This window comes from Canis lupus, chromosome 13 (genome assembly GCF_003254725.2).
Source record: "Canis lupus dingo isolate Sandy chromosome 13, ASM325472v2, whole genome shotgun sequence".
Taxonomy (NCBI): Eukaryota; Metazoa; Chordata; class Mammalia; order Carnivora; family Canidae; genus Canis; species Canis lupus.
Genome location: NC_064255.1, coordinates 46450050 through 46464792, shown reverse-complemented (window position 1 = coordinate 46464792; position 14743 = coordinate 46450050). Strand labels below are relative to the sequence as shown.

At 32.5% G+C, this 14743-nt stretch overlaps 1 protein-coding gene across 27 annotated transcripts in view; it reads right to left on the bottom strand.

Moving 5' to 3' along the window:
• FIP1L1 (factor interacting with PAPOLA and CPSF1) overlaps positions 1-14743 on the bottom strand; it is a 74449-nt gene that overhangs the window by 30563 nt on the left and 29143 nt on the right. For 15 of the 27 annotated variants that reach the window (XM_035714909.2, XM_025435737.3, XM_035714912.2 and 12 more), the window contains 2 exons: positions 3552-3645; positions 1533-1689 (listed from right to left, as the gene is read on the bottom strand). In XM_035714909.2, coding sequence (XP_035570802.1) covers positions 1533-1689; positions 3552-3645 — 251 coding nt within the window. Of the gene's footprint in view, positions 1-1532; positions 1690-3551; positions 3646-12790; positions 12899-14743 lie in introns of all 27 variants that reach the window. The other 12 variants (XM_025435732.3, XM_025435733.3, XM_035714887.2 and 9 more) reach the window with 1 other exon arrangement.

Sequence of the window (14743 nt, the reverse complement as noted above, 5' to 3'; positions counted from 1 at the left end):
CCACTTACTCTTACAGCAGCTAGTGTTGACTATATAAATTATTAGCAATCTGGGGATATATTATGTTAGCTAGTAATACAAAAAAATTCTTTTAAGCCACCTTTAATACCTGGTAAAGTTAAAATAAGATTACCAATCAATCTAGCATAAGGACTATTAACACATACATTGATTATCTTCCAGTGTCATTAAATCAAGTATGTTCACAATTAACTATTTCTACATTTTATCATGTTCAGTAGACAAAGGACTCATCTATGAATCCCTTAAGTCTTCATTCCTTTCCCTTTTCCTTTAGTTAATTCTCATTGTACAAAAGACCAAAGAGTTACCAGTCCAATCACAACCTCTGAAATGGTTCATGCTCCAGAACAAGAAATTCATTGAATTTTAGAAATAATGTTGTCTGGAGTAAGCACCTCCAACATATCCAGCCTTCTCTTTCCTCTGCTTTTGAGACAACCCAATCTCTAAATCAGACGTCTTTCATAATTTTATTTTCCTTTTTCAAGATTCAAGTGACAATGGAAGGGAATCAAAGGTATTGTGGCTGAAGGGCCAATGCAACAGCTGACATTTAGAGAGGAAGGATGACTACTATAGGGAAGGACTATTCAGACCCTTTATTTGCCTCAGTATTCTGATTACAAATGGCACCTTAAAACAAGCACAGCTCTCTTAAAATGAGTGAGTGGACATGGCTCTTTTAGTATAAACTGATTTTAAGAGAAAGCAAATTTTAACATATCTCACACATGCAATTATAATTAGGACCAGGAGCTAGTTTTTATCATTTACTACTGGCACTCTCCCTAGGAAGAAAGTAATTATCACCTGAATCAATCTTGTCAGTTTCACTAAAAACTGATTAAGGGGAATAAATACTGGAAGCTATTGGACATAAAGTAATGAAGACTACTGGATATAAGGTTGAAAATATAAAATTTGGGGATTATTTGTCAATTTTATCTATTGCCATCAATAAAATAATAAATCATCAAAAGTGGCTCAAAATAGGATAGAAATTTACTTTAATTTTGTCTTGTTTAAAAGAAGTAAATACCAGGTACCTGGCACCCAGAAGCAGTCTCCTAAAAGGAAACCAGTATACAAAGATGACCAGACTGAGATTTTCACTTCAATCTCTTCATAGGATATATTTTTTGAATTTTACTCCAATTCTAAAAGTATCTCTAAAACTTTTTTTCAAAACCAGTTAACAAGGTTTACAATTCAATATGGATTTATACGTATACAATTAGCAACCTTAGTGATCACTACTTTTAGATCACAATTTTAGTATCTGTCCATTCTCTATTTTGGTATATTCTCTTTGCTATGCTAATAGCACGAATAGATCTGTTTCACTATGAATTTACTGAAGATTTAACATAAGTTTCCTAATTTTAATACAGTGTAATCAATGAAGATTTTATTTTCAAGTATATATATTGTAACTGTCAGAATTAAAAATAAAAGAAACACTCATGGTTATTTTTCTTTCAAAATCAAATGTCTTATTTACTATTTACCTGGTGGTGGAATCAGAGGTGGAGCAGTACTGACAGTTGGAGGAGGTGGAAGAAATGGAGGAGGTGGAAGGTGGGTGGGAGGAGCTCCTGGGGGGAAAAATGGAGGTGGTTTGCTAAAATTGTTGTCTACTTCAGTAGCAGATCTTTCAGAAAGGACCTAAAATTAAAGCACAGTTAATTTAAAAAAATGAATAAATGTTCTTGTCTAAGATTTAAAACTCAATAAATTCATTTAAGAAATGAAGTAGAAAGTTTTATTCACATATACATATTTTGAGAAGGTAGAAGTAATTTTTTCTGTGTGATATTTGTGTATATATACAGATGTGAATATACATTTACACACACTTTTTAAGATGTCCATATAAAGCCTAGAAAAAATGAACTGAATCATTACCAAAAAAATGTAGTAAGAAATAATAAAAACATTCTAAACAAGAGTACTTCTAAATTAAGTACATTATAAATATAAGGTAGTAAGTATTATCTGTTACCCAATCACAGTATTCAAATTAAGGCAATGTAATCATTAATCACAAATGCCAGCATTAAGAAATTAACATGGCAGAAGAAATGGATATTCACTGTACTAGGGCTTGTCATCGTCAGGTTGCATGCATTAATAAATAAGCAGCCAGATATAAAAAACTTTTCCATGTGAGCCTTGTAATTTTAAGAACAAGGATTTATACTTGAAAAGTAAACATGTTTACAAAATACTGATCTGTGTCAACAGGTAAGGGACAGTCAGCAAACCTAAAGGAGACACACAGAGAAATCTGGATTTTTGTCAAGGCTCCATGAGGGATTCCAATGTGTAAACATATTTGGGAAAGAGGAGAAACATCCAACATAATGCTGTAAGTTTAATTTATACTTCTAAAATCATTGTTGGCTAAAGGGTATCACTTAAACATATAATCCCTCTTTTCATTAACCTTTCCTACATTATAAGTACAGTAATTTTTGTAATGCTTATGCTGATAAGCTATTTTTTAAAGTAGCTAACAGAATTATTTTAAGAAATCATGGCATTTTAATGGTGGGGGAAAGAAAAGAAAAGAGTGCTATCTTCCAGTTTAGAAATGATTTACTCTTCAGGATAAAAAGATTAATTTACTAAAAGTAATAAAATTCAAAATACTTTGACATTTTTAAAATAAAAGTACTCATGAAAAGGTAATAACAAAAACCAGTATGATCAAGTTAATATCCGAAAGTCTCATTACTAAAGTTCTAACTCGAATCTAAGTTACTAATATCTCCTCTTTCATTCTTTCACTTGAAAACAAAGGAAATCTACTTCCCTCCAAAATGACATGTTAAATTATGGTATATCCATATAATGAACTATTTGAAAGAAATTTAAATATTTTTAAGAATATAGAAAATGGGGCAGCCCAGGTGGCTCAGCAGTTTAGCGCCGCCTTTGACCCAGGGCATGATATCCTGGAGACCCGGGATCGAGTCCCATGTCGGGCTCTCTGGATGGAGCCCGCTTCTCCCTCTGTGTCTCTGCCTCTCTCTCTCTGTCTATCATGAATAAATAAATAAAATCTTAAAAAAAAAAAAAAGAATATAGAAAATGTAAATAATAATTTTTTTAAAAAAGGGATACACAAAAAATAATAGTAACAGTATATCCTAATCTTGTCTGGTGACAAGGAAGAGATGTATCAGTGTTAAGAGTGGTTATCTTCAGATGTTAGAATTATTGGTGGTTTTATTTTCTTCTTTACACTTTTCCCATATCTTTCCCTTTTTATGGTCCAAGTAACCTACATGTTATTTTTTACAGCAAAGGAAAAGAAATCTTACTAAAAAAGATCCAAAGATAATAAATTCTAAATGAAATAGCTTTTGTAATAAAAGGGTGATTAATTCCATATTTTAAATCTTCTTTGTAGCACCTAAAGTACCTAACATATAGCATAGTACTATAAATGTATATTAATACATTAAGTTAGAACATAGATATAATCCTTCAGTTTAAAAATTAATAATTTTAAAATAGGAAACCTGTATGTTGCTGTTTTCATTTGCCCGTCGCCTTCCTTCAACTCGACTAATTGTTATAGTCTGACCAATAACATCAATTGCTCCAGGTAATCTCCTGTAACATAGAAATTGAATCAATTCAGTTTCACCTAATTAGATGTTTGAAAAATAACACAAATACTAGGTGAGACATGAAATAAAGACCTTTTGCCATGTACTTTAAAATAAAACCAGATCACAACACACATTGAAAAAAAAATTCACTAAGTTAGTTAGATCTTACTACTTTGCACTGTCATAAAAGCTAAGCTTTATTAGTAAAGCTGGAACAAACGTACCTAATGATGGTCATGTTAAATTTAAGTATTTTTATAGGTTTTCTTTTAGATCTCCTGTTTTTTAATAGTCTCCAACTAAATTTATCTTTGTGGAATTGAATCAGGTAACAAATGCTAAGCAAATGGAAATAAAAATTTTTGGCTGCTATAATTGTAAAACATGTTATAGTTCTATTACAGAAACTTACAAAATTCCCCCAAGACTTGAAAAGAAAGAATGTTCATTTTGATACACACTGTATTTTTCTTAGTGATTTATTCCAAGAATTAGAAAGTATAAAATGGGATCCAATTTTCCATTTCTGATAACTTGCCTTTAAATAGAAAATTTTAAATATTTAAACGCCTGCCCCACTCCAGTTGTATTTATAATCCATTTATGTTTAAGTATATGAGTAGATGGAAAAAGTCTACCACAAAATAATGCTGCAAATTTAATGAGGAGAAGATAGTAAGTTACATTTTAAAAAATGTTAAAAGCCAGCTAGTAGTTGAGGATCTTATTAAAGCAGATATGCTTAACAAGATAGAAAAGTCAGTTGAAAGAAAAGGCAATGAAAAATGGATGCAAATTAGATGAATGTCTCTTCATCTCTACTTTAGTTCTCTAAACAATCCTGCCTTTAACAATTTTAGAGAAGCAAAACACTACAGTACCATGGATCCTTCCACAGTCATCACAGTTAGGCTCCTAAAACAACTAATAACAACTACCATTTGTTGAATGTTTACACATTATACCTAAACCTCACAATCACAAGCCTTCCCTTAACAAATTACCGTATGCTTGTTATAGGTATTAAGGCTAGGGCTCATAGTGGTGTCACTAACATCAGTAATAATTAAATGGCAAAACTTTCAAATTTCTGTCTGATTCCAAAGCCTACAGACCCTTTCCCTTGAGCTATTATGCCTCCTAGCAAGATAAGTGGCTTTTGATTCTGAAAATCAAAAACTGGTGAAAGTCTGCCTCAAGTGAACCTTGAGAAGCCCCATAAATAATTTTATGCTCACAAAAAAATAAAGATAGCCCTGTAAAAAATGCATAGTGGGATCTGAAATGTCTTCAATTACACAGTCCATTCCTACTTATCTTGCCCACTTTTAGACTTGTGCTCTATATAACTCCAATAGATTTTTTTTTTTTTAAGTTCAAGCTTTTCTGATTTTATGCTCAGGTCATTGACTTCCCAGATTTCCTCACAAACTCAAAGAGCAAAAGTGATTTTTAACTTAACTTTACCCTTCAATATAGCTGGAAACTATCCTAACATTCACACGTGAGAAAAATCCAAATAACTCAGACATAAAAAATAAATATTGCTATTTTCCCCTAAAACTTAGAACAATTACAAAACTATAACTTCATATCAAAGCAAATGCCATCATCCCACTGATAGCTATATACAACTCAGATTCCAACATCCTAGCAGATATAGGTGTATATCTTGATGACAGAATTTCCCTCATCTTTTATTGCTACCGAGGCTTCATTGTAAAAATCTTAAGCTCTACTATTTCCTTTTCCACTTTTCTCTATTTCTAATTGCCACATTCTCCCGCCTCCAACTTTTAAAATTTATTCCGCTTAAGTACAAATTCTCACAAATTTATCTGGATTTTCAATTTCTCCGAATTGTTAAAGTAGCAAAACTTAAATCTAGATCTAACACTCTAATGTCCATGCCCTAAAGGAAAAATTTCTATATCCTATGGATTTCTAAAGACTGCTTTAAAAAATTCTGAGACATATGAGAGTACTCATTCCCTAAAGTTTATCTTAAATATAGTCAGAGAAATCTAATTTTTCAACTTTAAATAGATTAATCACTGAAGATTCAAAAGCTTCTAAAAATACACACATGGAAAATCAGCCTTAACATCAGTAGAGGAAATCCGAAAAACTGCAATTTCTTACATTTCTACAATAATAATACCTCTTTATCCATGGATATTTACTACACAAACGGATTTACCTTAATCAGGTATGTGAAGTTTATCATTTTGTACAAATATTTTTGACAGATATATAAACGTATACCAAAGTAACAAAAAATACATAATATTTAACAGAGATAATTAACAATCCAGTTATTCTGATGTCACATTACAAAAAATGATGCTGAAGCACATTTTTGTGAAAATTTTTAACAAATCACTTTTTATTTCAGGGCATAAAAAGATCTAATAGAGCTTCACTATGGGGATCTACTGTAACTTGAGTTTCCAACTGCACAAGTTTAACTGGGCTTACTTACACATCTGTTCAGTAAGGCAGATAGCTAATGTAGCTATCAAGATTCTCTATACTGGACTCAATTATACAGTAAAAAGCTGGAGAGAGATAGAAACTAACCACGACAGGTATCGTTATGCAAGTAGTGGATGTTCACAAAAGCTTCTACCTTTCATGAATATGAAAATATCTCTGAAATTATAATGGAATTAAACTGACACATTTTGGTGATTCTGATGTAGGCTGCTTATAAAGATACAACAAAAACTTTAAGAGTGACAAAATTAGGGCCAAATGAAGACAAGGAATTAGCTATTAATCTTCGTCACCAATTATCTGAGCTATTCATTTTTTAACAGTCAAAATAAAGGACATCATTAATCACAAATGTCTTTTGATGTAATATCAAAATAAAGCATTAGTTCTAAAGACAGCATTTCCTGGTAATACTACTAGTGAGTACCTACTATGTGCCAAAAGCACTATTCTAAGCACCTTTATATGCATTTTCTTTTCATAATAACCCTATGAAGTAACAACTATTATTTCTATTTTACAGATAAAAAATAAAGAGAAAAAAATTTCTCCTGGGTCCACTTTAAGAGAAGACATGGGAGTACAGTAGTTTTCAGTATTTTTGATCCTAAAATAGTTATTTAAGAAACACATTTTACACAGCAATCCAGTACACACATATAAAAAACTAGAAGTTTCATGAAACAATACTTACACTTATTATAAAGAGTAACATTAAAATCAAACATGAATTATTAGTATTAAATAATCATACATAAAAAAGGCAAAATAATACAAAACCAAGAAATATTTGGTGGTTGAGACTATGAAACTGATTTCACACCCCTCTAATGGACTGAAATCTCATGCTGTGAAAAACACTGAAATAGGGACAAAGTCTCCAATATTACTACAATGAAAATGTAAGCGAATTTCACAGAACTATTTCTCAAAATGTTCAATACCAAATGAAGCATAATATGTAATTCAATAAAAGCAATTTAATAAGGTAGAGCAAAACGATGTGGTTTGAGTACATAGCCCTATTGATACAGACTTCATCTAAGGATTGAACTATATAATTTTGAGCAAGAATCCTTAACTAGCATACACAGGCTACTGAGGGATCAGGAGGTACCTGAATTTAAATATATGCATGTGTATAAATGTATTTTTCAGGCATAAGAATCTATAGATTGCAGCAAATTTTCAAAGAGGTTACTGCTTTAATGTTTAGAACCACTATTCTAAAAGATGAATGAATCACATATCCTTGAACAAGTCTATGAATGTATTTTCTCACAACAGAGCTTCTAGTGAGAACTGTGCAGCAACAGTTCAAGGATTCATTCTCTAGGGAAAAAACCTAGATGTGTCTATTAAATATTCCCAAGTTAAGACAGAGGCACTAGTATCACTGTCTAACTCAGGTCATACATCTAAAATAGATGCCTGTAACAATTCTGCATGGAAATTGGTATCACATCTTTTAAGCTACTTTAGGAAAGATAAGCCTTGAAAGACAAATAATGGATTTAGCCACAGAGGATGGAGATGGAGAACATTTCAAATGGAGGAAAAACATGAGCACAGAAAATACGTAAGGAAAATAATGTGCATGATTCCAATTTCCAATTCAGCAAATATACTACCTACCAATCTGTTTGCAACAGAAAAAGCATGATAGACCTTTAGTACTGGCTACCAACAAAAAAGGCTTTTAAAGAAGAAGAAAATATAAATTGAGACACAAAAGAAAGAGCTCTATGAGGTTATAAAAATGCTATGCAAATGTCAGTTTCCATCCTACTAAATCTATCACAGTTTACCTCACATTCCAAGGTGGTCACTAAATATTTGATTAATAGTCAATTAATAATCTTCATGCCAAGCCAGAATCCGATCTCTCAATCAGTGGTTCTCAATGCTTCCTACACATCAGAATCATCTGGGAGCTTTTAAGAATCTCCATGCCCAGAGTGCACACCAGACTACTTAATTCAGTTTCTAGGGCCTAAACATTTATAATTTTTTGACGTTCCCCAGGTAATTCCAATACACAACCAAAGCTGAGGACTACAACTAAAGGCATGCCCAAGGAAGACACTTACATCGTATTTTCTTTCAAAAATCAATTACATTAGCTGATAAAAATTAATACATAACTCCCTATTACTCAATAAAGTCATATCTACCAAGGCAATGCTATAATTCATTGCACACATATTTTTATATTCATATTTTGAATTTTGTGGAGTCACACTGTACTGCCTCTATACTTTTACTTTCATAAGCACAATAATTTTCTCTACAATGTATACAGTTTATATAGAAAGCTTAATATATTCTATTTTCCAAGTGAAGATTAATCAAAACTTGTCTTGAAAAAAATGTCCAAAATAAAAATCTCAGAATTTAAAACTGTTTTCAGAGCATCTAATTTATTGTCTATCAGTACTACAGCTAAAGAGCAGAGATCCAAAGGGAACTAACACTTACTAGGTGCTCTGCAGAAGGTGCTTCTGCAGGCTTAGAAGCCATTTAACCCATAAGTACTTGGCGTGAAGTCCAATTAGTTTCATTTTCACAGATATGGAAAAGGCTCTTTTGTGAAATAAGGTGCCAGTACCCAGATTCAGGCTCAGGTATGATTAACGCCAAAGTCTACTTTTTTTCCATGCTAATTTTCTGGGGCCTGAATTTTTACAATGTTGTTACTTCTTTAAGCTATCTTAAAAACAAAAAACCTTTGAAGGCTTAAAGGTGGACTATGCTAAACTTTGACTCAGTAGAGAACATAAATGTGTTCATTAAGAATTGTGTTCAAATTTACTCACTTTTGCACAGAGCTTGAAATAAAGGTTTACATGCTATACTTAATTTCATTTTTTAAATATAGGAAAAGATATCATTCTACAGGCAATCTTTTAAAATAAAGGCCTTCATATGTCCAATCACGTAAAATCTTATAAGCTACATAATACAGCAAGAAGCATTCAGAATGCTCTATCAAATGTCATGAAGGTACAGGTACATCTTTTGAATATATTATTTCATCAAGACATAAAATAACTAGTGCAAGAACAAATGAAGAGATCTTGGATTGAATGTCCACTTAACATCCAGTTTTATTGAAAGTTTTATGTTTGTCTGTTAAAAGAAATGCAAGCAGGTTTAAATATTTTGGTGATTCAACATTAAGAATTTTACTATTCCTCTTTCAAGAGTCTGAATCAATTAAAAAGCATTATTAATATTAAAAATAAGCTTAATAAGATAACCTAGAATTTGAAACTATCTACCAGCATTTGATATAAATAGAAACAAAACATACAAATAAACTGGACAATAGGAGACGATAACAGCAATCATCCATACTGCCAATTTCAATTTTCTGTGTTCATTAAAACTGCTTCATTCTTCTTACTAATTGGCTTAGTAAAGTGTCACAAAATTCATAAGACAAACTCGTACCAATAAAATGTCCTTGTTACATACATATATAGCTTGAAGAGTACTGTGAATCAAAGGTGGAACAATACTGTTTTATATAAATTAACTGGAACACAAGAGATAAAAGTCTGAGTCTCCAAACACAGTAACATATAAAAAGGATTGCAACCACTGTTTAATTGCTCTTTACAAAGAGATCTAAGCCATGTTTCAAAAAAACCCCTACATTTCTCAGTTACCTTAATTATAAGAGTTAGCATCTCATTTTTTATGTGCAAGTTATAAACTTATATGCTGTATGTGTGCGCATATATACGTATATTCCAAAGGAGAACAAGAGCTTTTATCTAGAGTTTCTTTTGAACTTTCAAAAGTACAAAATATACACTGAAAATAGTGTCATATTTCTTACTACCTACATTCTGTGAGACTAATCACAAAGTCTGAATAGGAGTATTCTGTGTTCCCAATGCATCTTTTTTGGGGGGTGGGGGAGTAACAGTATAAACACTGAGATGTATTATTTTCAGTCAAAGGAATAATATTTTCTCTATAAACTAGTTATATTACTTCAAGAAACAAACCATTAAATCAAAGGCACAACTATTAAAAAATTCTGCTAAATGATTGATTTAAGAAGAAGGAGTTCCAGGTATTAAAATAAGAGAAGAAACATATATAATTTCATATTGCATTACAAATAAGTGATCTAAGTATTTCTATGCCTTTGCTTATGAAAATCAACCTGCCTTAACTGCTGGTACTAAAAGGCAGAAAACCAGGAATTCTAGGCCTGACTTTGCCTCTTAATTAGCCATAAATTTGGCATATTTCCTACTTTCTCAGATTTCCTTTTCCACACAAACCAGAGACTAGCCAGAAAATAATTTCAAGATTCAAAAGGTCTTCCTGGATGCGTGGGTGGCTCAGTGGTAGATCATCTGCCTTTGGCTCAGGGCATGATCCCAGGGTCTGGGAATGAGTCCCGCATCGGGCTCCCTGCAAGAAGCCTGCTTCTCCCTCTGCCTATGTCTCTGCTCCTCTCGCCATGTCTCTCATGAATAAATAAGTAACATCTTAAAAAAAAAAAAAAGGGGGGGGGGCCTTCCTGATAACACAATCCAGTCCTGTCATTTTAAAAATGCACAAACATGGCCCAGAGTGCGATCCTGGAGACCTGGGATCGAATCCCACATCGGGCTCCTGGTGCATGGGAGCTTCTCCCTCTGCCTGTGTCTCTGCCTCTCTCTCTCTCTCTCTCTCTGACTATCAGAAATAAATAAAAAAATTTTTAAAAATGCACAAACAGGAGTGCCTAAGTGGCTCAGTCAGTTAAGCATCTCCCCTCAGCCCAGGTCATTATCCCAAGGTCCTGGGATGGAGCCTGAGTCAGGTTCCCTGCTCAGTGGAGAGTCTGATTTTCACCTCTCCCGCTTTCCCACCACCACCAAATAAATAAATAAAAATCCTTAAAAAAAAAAATGTAGAAACAGAAGCCCAGAGATTTTAGAGAACTATCTTAAATTCACACAGGCACAAAACCAAACCTAATATCCATATCCAGTATTTATGCGATGACTGCTTGAAGAAAGTAGTTATTCTTTATCTACAAAGCTGGCTATACTGATTCATTTCAACAAGAGAACAACGAAAATGAAGGCTCTTATCATCTGGCCTTTTTGGGATCAGTAAACAGGCTGTCCAGATTGCTGGCCAGGTTAAATATAAATCTAAGAGTTTCTCTAGGCACTGTATGCTACAATAACCAAATTAATTATTATATAGAAATTGTATTATTAGCGCTCCTGTTAAACTTTGGGGTTTTGTGGAAATATTAAATGTGAAAAGCTTCAAAGACTCCACTCCAGACTTATCAGATCTAACTTATTTCAAATACTTGAAATTTTTACTGGTTCTTCAAGAATTTTAGTTTTAAAAAGATCAATATCATGTAATACTATGAAAAATGTCAATGGGTATACTTTTAAAATAAAAAGATATGCAAATTTTCATTAAAGCAACCCATGCAACTAAGACAATTCTAAGAATATAGATAATATATTTCTATCTGCATCAATTACTATCTTATAGTTTGGATATTATTTAAAAGGTCAAAATATTTTTGACTTTCAGATGAATAGTCACTTTTGAGAATGACTAAGCTTATTCTCTCCTAAGAGAGCCTATCAAAGCCAAGCTGACTAGAAATTTTTACTATTCATGGAAAATATATAATGAAGACCTCGAAGAAAAGGAAACCTAAGAAAATAAAACTGGTAGTGTTTCCTCCCTTTGCTTTGCTTTTAGTTGTTATGATCAGAGATATACGGTCATAATTGACATATTTAAAAGTTTACAAATGAAAATATTTAAAAGCACATTAATATAGCATCAACCTGCCCAGGAAGAAAACTTAAAATGCTGTAACAACAAACACAAACAAAATACCACCCCCATACCATCACTGTTTAAAACTTTAAATGATAAATTAGGGAGGTATCTAAGTCTGTATTTCTCAGTCAAGCAAACTGTTAACTGCTCAGACTGATTACTATTGGCAATGCACTGCCATATCTAACATATTTGCTTCTCACTACATCCCTTGAGGTAAAAATTATTATTACCATGTTACAGGCTCAGAGAGTATATAGTACCCATCAAGGCTGCATGCTGTGTCATGATTTAGAACACAAACCAGAATTCTACAGAGGGGAATCAGGAGTAAAAGCATACTAACAATAAGGGACATGATACTTCCTAAAACAACTGGTAGACTCAATGAAATGGCTGCTTTTTGCACTGCAGTTTGGAAAGACTGAGTGCACTTCAATTTTACAGGTTCTAAATATTAGCTCAGAAGGCTAAATCTTATTCAACAAATAGTCAGAAACACACCCAGGGATTTAACAGGGTGTGATATAAGAAAGAAGAATTAAACCTGCAGCAGTGGGGAGAAAAAAAACGTTTATTGAGGTCCCATTAGCATGGTTCCATGCAATTTATAGCATAGTGTAAAAAGCCAGAGAGATGAGAGGCAAGGTGTAAGGTGACAGGGCCTGACTCATGATTTTTAAAACCCTCAATTTCTGTAACGAAAAAGCATAATTGAGGGGGTAAAAATATGGTACAGTCTAATCAAAATTTTATCTTATTACTAGACAAAACAACACTGATGATCTAAACATCAGGGAGTAGCCAATGTTTAAAAACAGCCTTACCTTAGGTCAGGTGATTCGGCCCTCCCATACCGGTCCTGCCACTTCCCAACGCTGGAATTGGCTTTTCTGGAGGCAGTACTTGTCTGAGACTGAGAAGAGGTGCTGTTTCTGGTGAGATAAATTTTCTATGTTTTTTCTTATATATTGTTGTCTCTGACCCCCCTTGTTCTGTCTTTTTCTTTTTCTTTGACATGCTTTTTCTAAGGTCCTTTAGCATGTTCCTATTATATCATTCTCTTCAAGTCTCTGTGATACTGTAACTGCTAGTAGGTATTTAAATATAAATGTGTTATCAACATTTTATTAACTCTAGAAAATTTTTAGAAATCTTTTCAAAATAATATGATGTCAAAATGCAAGAAATAAGAACCAAGGGCATATCAGGTTATAATATATCATTAAGAAATAAATTTATGTGCTTTAATGAATAATATTAACTTCTGTGGCTTCAAAAAACCTTATTCAAAACTTTGGTATTCCTTTCCTTATATTCTTCAATAGGTACAAGTAGTATACCAGCTAAGAGTAACACTCTGGTGTGTTTTATAAAAGCCTACTATAAATATATACATTTAATAAAAATTCCTTTTCAAAATAACTCTTTCAAAATAAATTTCAAAAGAAAGTTAATTTTAACCACAGTGACACACTCCATAAGATGTTCAGCTATTTACACTCTTGCCAGTCCCTTAAAGGACTAATAAGAACACACTTTCAATAGGTAAATTTTCTATAGGAAAAACATGTATGTTACGTATCTGCTTATTTATGTAAAAAGAAAAAGGAAGAATAAACCAGAAACTAGATAAAATGTAGTCAGTTATTAAAAAGTGAAAGAAATAGGGGAAAGGATGACAAATCTGAGTATACTTGGAACTCTGTTAAATGTTTTATATACTCAAAGAATAAGTCAATAAACATGGAGGAAAAAGAAAAGCTAATACTGAATACAAACAGAAACAATGGAACAATTATACTTTAAATGATTAAATGATTAATATAATCACTCTGAAGAAAGCTGAATATTTTGACTATATACCCTCAGCCTAGAAAAAGAAAAAAGGAATTCCAAAGAAATCTTGAATTCTACTTAATAGGTTTGGTTTTCAAAATGGTAGGTGAAGTCCTAATCTATTCTATGTGTATTTAGGATTAAGCAAGTAAGTACAAACACTGAAGTTTTTGGGAACCAGATTCTCAATGCAGTGAGATGGAGATGTAATATGGAAAAAAGAAAGGAAGTAGAAACCTGTGGTGTCAAATGTGAAGTGAAAGAAACATGGATGACTGCATGATTAAAATTATACATAAGGCAATTTCATATTGAAATTGTTTTGTTTTCTCCAAGTGCCAGGTGCTGAAAAAGCCTAAATACCACGACACTCCAACAGCAACGAACATAACTGGTGCCAAGATCTTGGCTTCTAATCATTTCCCACTAAAAGGCACCAAGGCGCTTTCAAGAAATGGTTGTTTCCAGGGAGGGGCAGAAAAAGCATAAGATAGGCCTGGAACATCTGGTAAAGCTAGAAAGTAAAATCCTCCAAAAAAAAATGATGGAAACAAATCAAAAGGTCACAGGAGCCACTCTGAAGAGGCTGCCATAGGGCAAATCTGGAACAATTTGAACATCAATATGAATTATGGTATATGTGAGTTATATATATAGTTTATATACACTACATATACAAATAAACCATATTTATAAGCCACAAACACACTCTCACACATAAAACAAAAATTAATGAGTCTAGTTGATAATAAGTGGAAGAGATGAGAATGCTCATTTTTAAAGAAGAATGCCAACAAATTAATGTAAGAAAAGTAACAGAATTAGATAACCACTATTTTACAGCTATTATAATAGTAATGGGAAAAAGTAAAAATCATCAATGGATACTAAAATTCCCTGGAAGTTTAAAAAGAATTAGGATATTTACAGTTACCTCGAAG